Here is a 12,214-nt window from a genome sequence, read left to right as displayed (position 1 = left end):
GGTACAACAAGGACTGGTCGGCTCGGAGTCAGTATAATGTGTCTGAGTGGGGTATTCATGCTTCACTGCGGCATGGTATCTCAGTGGGCTAGCACTATAAAACCAGCTTCAGTCTGGGCTAGTACAAGCAGCCGCACCTACACATACACACGCATGCACGTCGTCATATGAGCGAAATATTCTCAAGCACGACGATAAACCCAATTTCACCTCACCTCACCTTTCTGATCGTAAGGTTGTCTTTGCTTTGTGAGTGAAGAAAGAGAGAATTTTGTGTCTTCATATTTCACCTGACATAATGCCGAGTGATTATTGTTATGGTAACATATTAATTATTTATATAAAGTGGAAAATCAAATGATTAAAATAATTAGATGAGTGTACATATAGTAGCATGTCATGTGTTTATTATAATATACTGGACAAAAATAGTTAGGGATTTATGTAAATTTTGAAATTATGAATAATGATCTATTTATTCGTTGACACACTGATAAAATATCAATCATAAAAATACCAATATCCCTAACTTATTTTGTCCAGTATAGTATAATACTATTCAATAGCCATTCAAGCTTATTGTGCACAGAAGTAAGTGTTAATTGCATGTCACAGCAGGCTGTTGTGAGTGAGTGAGAGAGAGAGAGTGAGCTTTTACGCTGGCTTGAACAAAATTCCAGCAATGTCACTGCAGGGAACACCTTGAATGTGGTTCACACGTTGGACCAATGTGGGGAATCAAACCCAGGTATTTGGTGTGACAAGAAAGTGTCTCAACAAGTAGGCTCCCTCACTATTTATTTTGAAAAAATTCAAGATCTACATCAATTATGTATTAAGCCTATTACCTAGTGATCTAAATTTATGATTGCATAAGAAAAGCTACTCAATTAGTGATAATTTTTTTTTGTTATTTTTGTTTTTACTTATTTCTTTGCCTGCCTGCTCTCTTATACACGACAATATACAGATGGCTTTAGCCAATGTCTGTATCGATAGATGGGAGTGTACAAAATATAGCTGAATCAGCTATAACAGGATTATGGAGGAACCTTATTGACATCCTGGGAACAGTGGTCCAGATCCAGGGGTGTATCTGTTTCAGACACATGTGAGCATGGTGAGAGTTCTGCATCGGCCAGAACAGGGATGTAATTTGTTTGTATTGGGGAAACATTACCCATTTTCATTAAGTTTTACCATTTGAAGTTAGCTTAAATTTTTTCAGTTTTTAAAATGTTGCTTAGGTTCCATGAAGATAGAACCATGTGGCTGTGAAAATTACCTACTTGAAAAATTGAAGTGGCTTCTAAGATATTGCTTTGGCTATACTACTGGGTACTATTTAGCCATGTGGCTAGGAAATAGATCAATGTTTTACATCTGTATAGAGATAATGGAGTTTCATTTCATTATCTGTGTTTTTGTTTCAGAAGGATCCTGTGGATTGGACCAAACCAGTTCTCCCACAGATTCCCATGCTGCGCGAGAAATACTTTGAGTGGACTCACCAACCAACAGATTTGCCCCTGCGCCTCTTCCACTCCGACTTTGTGGAATACTTCTCCAAGTGTTCTTGGTGGATGGTGCCCATGTACTGGGTGCCCGTCATGCTGGCGATGATCTACTGGGCCTACACCGGACTCAGCGAGCACCCCGATGTGTGGCTGCCATGGTTGGCAGGAGGTTGGTTCCTCTGTCTTTTTGGGTGGTGGGGTAGCCTAATGGTTAAAGCGTCCGCTCATCATGCTGAAAATCCAGGTTCGATTCCCCACATGGGAATCCTATTTCTGGTGTGAAGCCTATTTCTGGTTTCCCCGCCATGATATTGCTGGAATATTGCTAAAAGTGGTGTAAAGCAATACTCACTCACTCACTCACTCACTCACTCACTCACTCACTCACTCACTCACTCACTCACTCACTCACTCACTCACTCACTCACTCACTCACTCACTCTGTTGTATGAGAAAAGTCAGTCGACTCTACATAAAAGTGTGTTTTTTAGACAAGTCTTTGGTTTATATTATGAGAAACATCAAGCACAGGTACTGTGACACTAAGAACCCAATCAAGATTCACCACCTGATTGATCAAGTGAGTGAGTTGAGTTTTGCTCTGCTTTTAGCAATATTCCAGCAATATCACTGCGGGGGACACTAGTAATGGGCTTCACACATTGTACTCATATGTGATTGATTAAGTCCCATCTTACAATCAGCATAGGTTACTGGGAACCCTATTATACTGTGTTTTCAAAGCAATTTTGATTTGTTAATTCACATACTTCAAGTGTTTTGTTACCAGTTGAGCTACAACCCTTGAATCTCCCCTTACTTTGCAGTTGTCTTGCTATGTTCTTTTGAAATTTCTGTATTTAATTTCTTCTTGGGAAAGTATATACTTTTCACATCTTGCTAGCATACCTGTACATTTGTTGTAGGTATTGAGATCAACGTGTCCAGGATGCCATATCTGTTTGCCCTGGGTGCTCTGTCGTGGACACTGCTAGAATATGTAATTCATCGCTGGGTATTTCACCTGAAACCTCCCACGCAGTATCCCATCATCCTCCAGCTGCACTTCCTGTTGCATGGACAGCACCATAAGGTAGGAACCACAGGAATGAATGGTGGAAGCGGGTGGAGCAGTAGTAGTTGTGGCAGTAGGTGTTGTGAAAGATGTGGCTGTGGCAGTAAATGTTGTAAAAGATGTAGCTGTGGCAGTAGATGTTGTAAAAGATGTGGCTGTGGCAGTAGATGTTGTAAAAGATGTGGCTGTGGCAGTAGATGTTGTAAAAGATGTAGCTGTGGCAGTAGATGTTGTAAAAGATGTGGCTGTGGCAGTAGATGTTGTAAAAGATGTAGCTGTGGCAGTAGATGTTGTAAAAGATGTAGCTGTGGCAGTAGATGTTGTAAAAGATGTGGCTGTGGCAGTAGATGTTGTAAAAGATGTAGCTGTGGCAGTAGATGTTGTAAAAGATGTGGCTGTGGCAGTAGATGTTGTAAAAGATGTAGCTGTGGCAGTAGATGTTGTAAAAGATGTGGCTGTGGCAGTAGATGTTGTAAAAGATGTAGCTGTGGCAGTAGATGTTGTAAAAGATGTAGCTGTGGCAGTAGATGTTGTAAAAGATGTAGCTGTGGCAGTAGATGTTGTAAAAGATGTAGCTGTGGTAGTAGGTGTTGTAAAAGATGTGGCTGTGGCAGTAGATGTTGTAAAAGATGTAGTTGTGGCAGTAGATGTTGTAAAAGATGTAGCTGTGGCAGTAGATGTTGTAAAAGATGTAGCTGTGGCAGTAGATGTTGTAAAGATGTTGTAAAAGATGTGGCTGTGGCAGTAGATGTTGTAAAAGATGTAGTTGTGGTAGTAGGTGTTGTAAAAGATGTAGTTGTGGTAGTAGGTGTTGTGAAAGATGTGGCTGTGGCAGTAGATGTTGTAAAAGATGTGGCTGTGGCAGTAGATGTTGTAAAAGATGTAGTTGTGGTAGTAGGTGTTGTGAAAGATGTGGCTGTGGCAGTAGGTGTTGTAAAAGATGTAGCTGTGGCAGTAGATGTTGTAAAACATGTAGTTGTGGTAGTAGGTGTTGGCAGATGTGGCTGTGGCAGTAGATGTTGTAAAAGATGTGGCTGTGGCAGTAGATGTTGTAAAAGATGTAGCTGTGGCAGTAGATGTTGTAAAAGATGTGGCTGTGGCAGTAGATGTTGTAAAAGATGTAGCTGTGGCAGTAGATGTTGTAAAAGATGTAGCTGTGGCAGTAGGTGTAGATGTTGTAAAAGATGTGGCTGTGGCAGTAGATGTTGTAAAAGATGTGGCTGTGGCAGTAGATGTTGTAAAAGATGTAGTTGTGGTAGTAGATGTTGTGAAAGATGTGGCTGTGGCAGTAGATGTTGTAAAAGATGTAGCTGTGGCAGTAGATGTTGTAAAAGATGTAGCTGTGGCAGTAGATGTTGTAAAAGATGTGGCTGTGGCAGTAGATGTTGTAAAAGATGTAGCTGTGGCAATAGTTGTGGCAGTAGGTGTTGTGAAAGATGTAGCTGTTGGCAGTAGGTGTTGTAAAAGATGTAGCTGTGGCAATAGCTGTGGCAGTAGATGTTGTAAAAGATGTAGCTGTGGCAATAGCTGTGGCAGTAGATGTTGTAAAAGATGTAGCTGTGGCAGTAGGTGTTGTAAAAGATGTAGCTGTGGCAGTAGATGTTGTAAAAGATGTAGCTGTGGCAATAGTTGTGGCAGTAGGTGTTGTGAAAGATGTAACTGTAGCAGGACCTGTAGCAGCAGCTGTTGCAGTACGTATGTGTGGCGGATTAATGATGTTCATTATGTTCAGCGCTATATAAGTGGCCATGTTATTATTATTATATGCATGCAAGCTTGTGACACTATGCACAGCGCTTTATATAAGTGCATTGATCTTGATCTCAATATTAAACCCTGTTTGACCTGATTTAGTGTGGAATAATTAAACATGTGATGCATTATTTCTTGCAGTGTCCCATGGAGAAGGGTCGACTAGTATTTCCGTTGGTGCCAGCCAACATCTTGGCGTATATAGTGTACTCCGGAGTAAGTCTGGTGTGTCCTCTGCTGATGACGCTGTCCCTCATCTCGGGGACGGTGCTGGGCTACATGATGTATGATCTCACACACTACTACCTGCATCATGGCTCACCCAGCTCACATACTTCAAGAACCTGAAGCGATACCACGTCAAACATCATTTTGAACAACAGCATAAAGGTAAAGTAGAGCAGTAGAAACATTTATTTATCTTACCTCACACATAAATGTTGTTTCTGATTGTCTGAGAGCTCTTCTATTATTTTCTATGTACCTGCTTATAAGCGAATTACATTTTCTATGTTACCTGCTGGGAATGCCGAACTTTGGGAATTCATTTGGTACTTCGTGTTAGTAATTCTTTATCTCAGATAATTGAGTCATGTATGATGTATGGAAATTACGACGTTTTGTAAATGCAAATTGATTGAAGGAAGATAACTCTAAATTTGGGAGGGAGATAACTCTAAAAATCAATTATTGGCTAATTGCCTAACTCTGGTACTTCTTATTATGATCCAATACCCGTGCTTCAAACAGTTCAAAATTAACATAGAGGTGTTCGGTAAGATAAATACGTTGTTCACTGGTCCCTCGGGGCCCATGGGTTGATGTAGCCTCTATGTTTGTTTATGGTTTTCACTAAATCAGCGGTAGATACACATGGTAATGTTAATCCCTGCATGTAAGACAATGCCATCAAGAACAAGTTAGAACTGAAAAGGTAAATAATCTTGTCTTGTGAAGTTTAATTGTCTTCCCTTGTTCATTCGTTCACGCAAAGCGATGCGATGTCGTTTCTTACCCCCTAAAAAAACGTTTGACAAAAGTCTAACCAGTAGGTAAGCCGATCCCCTTCTACAGATCGCTGTTTGGGAGGTCCTCAAAGTTATATATGGTAATATACGGTGTGTTTCAATTACTCTTCATGTACACATGGATTTGATAAAATATATTTTTTATTCACTTTATGTATAATAGCAAACATTGGCATTGTTTATGTCAAACTCCTTTACAGACATGTAAGTAGGAGAGTGTGTGATAAGTGTTTGGAATGAGGTTTTGATTCAGTTTATAGCCACTGTCTGCTCATAAAAACAGTATTTATTCATAAAGTGACTGTGCATCTTTGTCCTTTTCAACTAAAGACCTTATGCATAATTTATTATGTACCTAGACCGCCGCCATGGTGTAGTGGTAAGAGCATCAATCCCCAGACGCTTCATACCAAAAAGTCGTTAAAATATGGTACTTGTTGGTCCCTGCCCGGCGCTTGGCATTAATGGGTACAACAAGGACTGGTCGGCTCGGAGTCAGTATAATGTGTCTGAGTGGGGTATTCATGCTTAACTGCGGCATGGTATTTCAGTGAGCTAGCTAGCACTATAAAACCAGCTTCAGTCTGGGCTAGTACAAGCAGCCACACATACACACGCTTGCACATCGTCATGTGAGCGAAATATTCTGAAGTACGACATTAAACCCCATTTCACCTCACCAATTATGTACACTGAAACCACACAGCCTATAGGGACTCCAGGTTAGAATATGTCCCCAGCAATCTGGTGGTCGTGTATGAGAACTGAACTAAACTGATGAGATGGTCATAATGGTTGACGCAGAAGACCCGGGTTCGATTCCTCACATGGGTACAATGTGTGAAGCCCATTTCTGGTGTCCCCCGCCGTGATATTGCTGGAATATTGCTAAAAGCGGCGTAAAACTAAACTCAGTCAGTCAGTCAGTCAGTCAGTCATAATGGTTGACCAAATGAATGTCATCCCATCCCTGTAGTTTGGGTCCTTTGTGTCAATCAGTTGTGGCTATATGCAACTTGAAATCAGAAAATCATTCTGGGGCTTGCAACCTTACAACATAGATAAGAAATAATATTGTTTCCCAATATGTCATAGCATGAGAATAATGCTGAGAGTCAGCCAAGATACGGACAACTTAAAACACACAGGCATCGTGGAACATATATATTTGTATTTCTCATGAGTGATATAGTATTACATCACTAATTCAATAATATACCCTTTTTAATCTGTTTCAGGTTTCGGAATATCAAGTAAACTGTGGGATTATCCATTCAATACTCTCATAACAGAGTGACCTTGACCCTTGCCGTAGATTGTTTGACTGTGGAAGACATGGAAGGAAACTGAGGCTATCCCATCCGCCTGTGAAACAGGAAGCCCTTCTGTTCTGTCATCCTGACAGTGTTTTATGTGTAGACATTGACAAACATCTTTATAGCCTAGGAAAAGTGTGATGAATCTAATATCGACGACAGTGTTAGTCAAGATTCTAAAATTATAAAACTCTTAAACTGATTTTTTGTGTTTTGTGATAAGGCTGTTCTAGTGCACTTAGTTTTAATTTGATGCATTTTTGTACATTTTTTTATGCTGAAGATCTTTAGAATCTAATTATCATTAGTAAAATGTAGGCAGAATAGTTGTTTAATACGAAGGTATATACAACATTATTGCATATTCAGGTATGATAATAATCACCAGTTGTGGATTATACACATGGGCGCACAGTGCGATATTTGTGATTTTGTGTGAGGAGTTCCAGTCAATCTGAAATGACCAGAGACCGATTCCAAATTTGTTTATGAAACTTGATATTTAATTATGTTTGCAAACCCATACATATTGTATGATGGAAACCTATTCTGATGTTCATGAAAAAATTGTGATACATAATTGATACATATACCTTCATATCTCCATATGTTCATCTGTATTATTTGTACCGATACATGTGTATCTTCCTTGCACTTTTTGTGCATATAGAAGGGCTTAATGCACCAGTCCACATTGTAGACATAAAAGCTTGTTTACACTACACATGGTTTTGTCAGGCATTTTCAGTGCTTGAAAGTTTTTCCATTAGATATTTCAATTTTTCACTCCAGGATTTGTTTGTCACAAAATCTCTTCTTTCTGTGAATCTTACATATTCAGTTTCTGTATACTTAAGTGTGATGAGAATGAAATAGAAATCCTGTTTTTGCTGTGTATATAATGTTAATGTATGTATATAGCATATGAGCAGATTGTTGGCAGTTTTATGAGAGCCTGTGATTGTCCAGATGCTGGGATGATAATGTAATGGACATAGTGTGGCTCGTATTGCAGAGTTTGATATATTTATATTCTGCTGAAGAGGTATTTTTGCAGAGTTTGTACAGTAGAGATATTTTCCAATCTTCCTGTATGGCGTGATGTTTTGGATATATTTCTTATATTCATATTCTTTGGTGATTTTTCATTTGGTTTCTCCTTAATGGATATTACAAGGTGCAAGAAGGTTCCAATGCATACCCTCCAGTTTGTCAACTGTTCAAAGTACAGGAAGGACTCTTGGACAAAGTATTGTGATGGTATTCTTACGGTACCATCCGTAGTTTCCCTAACATGTCCTATTATAGAGTCCCTCATATACAGTTGTAAATGGAATCTCTGCATTGGTCCTTTCAATCTTAGCACTCAATTTTAAGTCTTTTGGAGTTAAGTGCGGAAATTGTTGTATTGCCACAAAGCAATTAAGCAAATCATCATAAGTCTGTGTTTAAGAGTTAGTTATTAGTCTGTGTTATACTATGAGAGTCATGACGGATGTGATGCCAGGAATGTTTGTGCAAAGGTGATAGGTTCCTAAACCTTAACAGAAAGGTAATTGTCATGTTGGTGAATCAGATAACAAGAAATTTTATGGATCAGGGGTGGAAATAACCCATTGCCCGGACGTCCGAGTCCAGTGTTTTTTCTGTCGGGCAAGCAAATTTGTATCTCACGCTGTACCGGTGTCCAGTTGACTTTCCAATGTTAATTATGTTGTTCATTTTAAAAATCAGCAAGAAAACGGGTCGGTATAGTGGAAGAAATATCAGGGCAAGTGACTTTACATGTGCCACTGTGCGAGAGTACACTAGCAATTTTAAAGTTATTTCCACCCTGTGGATGAACATCTTCTTTATTCAGGGGATGCGACATTTCAATACAGATTCTCCTGCTTGGCAACGGTACAAGAATCTGTATCAAAACATCGCCCTCACGAAATAAAGAAGTTGTTATCCGTAAAATTTGTTCTATAATGGCTGAGGTAGAAAACAGGGGGTGTTGTGTGTATATATATTGGGAAGTACAGTAAGAATGTGATGACAAGGGGGGGCGGTGGGGTAGCCTAGTGGTTAAAGCGTTGGCTCGTAACGCCAAAGACCCGGGTTCGATTCCCCACATGGGCACAATCTGTGAAGCCCATTTCTGGAGTCCCCCCGCCGTGATATTGCTGGAATATTGCTAAAAGCGGCGTAAAACTAAACTCAGTCAGTCAGTGATGACAAGGGATTACCTGTAGAAGCCAGTGACAATGGATTACATGTAGAAGCCAGTGGGATGTACAGAGCAGGAGAGGTAAGCCATGTTTATACAAGTTATACAAGCAGTTAGGGGTGGTTGATGAGTTCCTCGTATGCAGAAGGGATGAAATAAACTTAATCTCTATTGATCATAGGTCTGTGTCGTTTGATGTTGATGGCTTCAGTTAATATTTTCGTTTGGTAAAGTCAGTTTGGTTAAAGCCAGTATTGTGTATTCTGTCCAGTTTGGTTTCGGGGTTGGTTTGAATACTACACAGATTTATGTTGGATGGAGCGCCGTATTCTCTGCGTGGAATGGGGTCTGGAAATCAAAGAGGTTCCAAGAAACCAATACGCTGATAGGAAATGGATTTCCAAAAAAAATAATAGGTGATCAAGGAGCATAATACAATATTGTTTTGTTCTGGAATTGTTAAACAGAGAACCTGTGATTGGGTTTTAGTGGTAATTTCTTCTTGAATTTAAGTCTTGTAAATATAGTTCGAAATATGTTTTTGGTAATTTGGCTGTTGACTGACTACCTGTCTGGTAAGCTGTGAATTACATGATCGTTGTTTCATAGACTTGAATTAGACTTTGTTCATGAAGAAAAGATGTGTGTCATGTCTTTTTTATACATTATCATTGATAGGTATTGTTACGGATATGTGTCAAATGTATGTGCAGCAATATGCAGTGTCATGTGATATATAAAATGAAACATTAACAGCTGTTTTTCAAGGGGAATGTTTTCAGTGTGGCTTACTTTGTGTTTTCTCATTTTACAGAATTTTAATCTTTGTTAATCTGTTTCGATAAAAACTGTATTTAGTAAAGAAGGCCAGTCAGGATGCTAAGCTTCAGCAAGACAAGATTTTTATGTTTCATTTTTAGTTGATAAAGTTTTGTCCCCAGATTCCAGGTTGGTAGGTCAAAAGAATAAAAAAGGAGATTCAAATAAATATTTATTTTATTTTCTACACTGAAAATATTAGGTTAGTAGGACTTTTTTTATGAAAAGTGAAATTGGTGCAGGGTTCTTAAGACAATTTACAACAGTTTTTAATAATGGTATTTAAATATTTAAACTAAATTATTTATACGAGTGGATTGTGTTTTAATATTTCACTTACTTCTGTTGGAATATAAAACCTTTTTCTTTTTCTTTTCTTTACTTCAAGAATTTCATGAAAATATCCCCCAAAATATCCCTTTTTGTTAAGTATATATGCTATTTGAGGAAAAAGTACAGAGAATCATTGTCATCTGTACCTGCCGTTACCTTCAGGTTTCCCATTTGCTCAATCCCATGATGCCACCGAAAATGTAGCTTCCTGTTGCCATGGATACAGAGTGTCATTGCCCCATGTACTAGACTACCTTGATCACAGTAAGAACGCAGGTATTTTGCCTGTGTTAGATATATAGGCCATCAAATACTACATGGGGCTTCTTGCCAGTATCCGGATGATATGGACTCTTGCCAGGGTGTTTGTTCTAGAACATATTGCTTGTTATAATGTTCATGTGGTATCATCCTTGACCGTCCACGGTATCATATATTCACTATTTTAGGATATAACCCATGGATGCATTTGCCACCATTGCTTCATTTAGAATCTTCATGTCTCTTCTGTCCAGCATAGTACGGAATTACTTCCTTAAGATTGAAATCAGCAACCAATTTAGGAAACTTTGAGTGGCATTTACAAGTTGGTGTGATGAACAAAGGGGAGAGTTCTGTATACATGTGTATACAACTTCTGTTTTATTGATATTAGTGACGGTGTAGCTACTAACACCGTTATCAAGCAAGTTCCCATACTAATAATAAAGAAGTGGTATATCCATAGAACTGTCCCCGTTGATTACCAATCCGGAAGTCTGTATATTCAAAATCATGTTCTTTATTTGATCAAATCAAGAATTCTATTACAAACGAACTTTGATCTTAGAAAAAGATTTTGCAGAGTTTTCAAACTTGGTACGTGAATTTCTTACGTTACTTTTGCAGTTGTATTTAGACAGTATCACGCCAAATCCGGTACCTGCTACCAAACCAGTTGTATTAGACGTGATATTAACACTGTTGGTATAGACAGCTAGTTTTGGCCTTGTTATTAAAACCGGACTCAAAATGAAGCTATTGTGGCAAATGGACTGAAAATATGTAGGGTATTTATTATGACAAAATTAAAATATAAAACCCTTGATAAGAGAGGATGGGTAATTCTGTGAAATATATTCTTCATTTTGTGTAAATAGTCTCTCAGAATTGGAATTGTGGATACCCAACAAATCAATCAAAATGGCGTTTGACCGACTACAAGTACTTTATGAAACCCTCTGTGTTTGTTTCATGGGTAATGGGCGGTGGGGTAGCCTAGTGGTAAAGCGTTTGCTTGTCACGCCGAAGACCTGGGTTCGATTCCCCACATGGTACAATGTGTGCAGCCCATTTCTGGTGTCCCCTGCCGTGATATTGCTTGAATATTGCTAACAGCGGTGTAAAACCATACTCACTCACACACTGTCTTGGAATGACATGGAGCGAAGGTTGAACAAATTTGATTAAATAGACATGAGAAGGCTCAAGTTGAATTGTCATGACACATGAGTGGTCACAACGAATTGCATGAGTGATTAGTTGTGTATATTTTGCAAACCCTTCATTAAGAATCAGGGTGGTGGGGCAGCCTAATGGTTAAAGCATTCGCTCGATACATCAAAGACCCGGGTTCGATTCCCCACATGGGTGCAATGTGTGAAGCCCATTTCTGGTGTCCCACGCCGTGATATTGCTGGAATATTGCTAAAGGCGGTGTAAAACCCAACTCACTCACTCACTCATTAAGAATCATGGCTATTCTGTTACTGTCCATAGAGTAATCATTGACAGGTTTCATATTTTATTTCTAAAGCAGCTAATAAGACCCTGGTTCCATTCATCCCTGAAGACATGGGTACAATGTGTGAAGCTCTTTTCTGGTGTCCCCCGCCGATATTGCTAGAATATTGCTAAAAGCGGTGAAAAAACAAACTCACTCACTCGCTCTTATTTTATTCATCTATTGACACGTGTTCTTCCAACTGTTTGAATGTTTGGGTTCATTTATCATTCATCCAACTTTATTACTGAAAGGGCAGACCTGTGATGCGCCGTTATCCAACTATGCTTTAAATACTTGTAATCATTTCAGTGTTGCAGCTTCTTCTGTTCCCATGGTTACCAGGTTGTGTTTAAGTTTGTGTTTGTTTTTGCTTTGGAAAGAATTGGATTGGACAAAA

At 39.0% G+C, this 12,214-nt stretch overlaps 1 protein-coding gene across 1 annotated transcript in view; it reads left to right on the top strand.

The window, feature by feature from the left end:
• The window catches only part of LOC124287911 (fatty acid 2-hydroxylase-like), a 31,206-nt gene extending 24,316 nt beyond the window's left edge, over positions 1 to 6,890 (top strand). Inside the window, 5 exon segments of the mRNA XM_046724399.1 lie at positions 1,434 to 1,686; positions 2,444 to 2,610; positions 4,486 to 4,666; positions 4,669 to 4,734; positions 6,611 to 6,890. Coding sequence (XP_046580355.1) covers positions 1,434 to 1,686; positions 2,444 to 2,610; positions 4,486 to 4,666; positions 4,669 to 4,734; positions 6,611 to 6,669 — 726 coding nt within the window. The 3' untranslated portion in view covers positions 6,670 to 6,890.
• Positions 6,891 to 12,214: the final 5,324 nt, after the last annotated feature.

The sequence above is a fragment of the Haliotis rubra genome, unplaced genomic scaffold (genome assembly GCF_003918875.1).
Source record: "Haliotis rubra isolate DU_JTF1 unplaced genomic scaffold, ASM391887v1 Scf408, whole genome shotgun sequence".
In the NCBI taxonomy this organism is placed as follows: domain Eukaryota; kingdom Metazoa; phylum Mollusca; class Gastropoda; order Lepetellida; family Haliotidae; genus Haliotis; species Haliotis rubra.
Note: the sequence above shows the minus strand (reverse complement) of the source record. Positions and strands in the feature narration are given on the sequence as shown.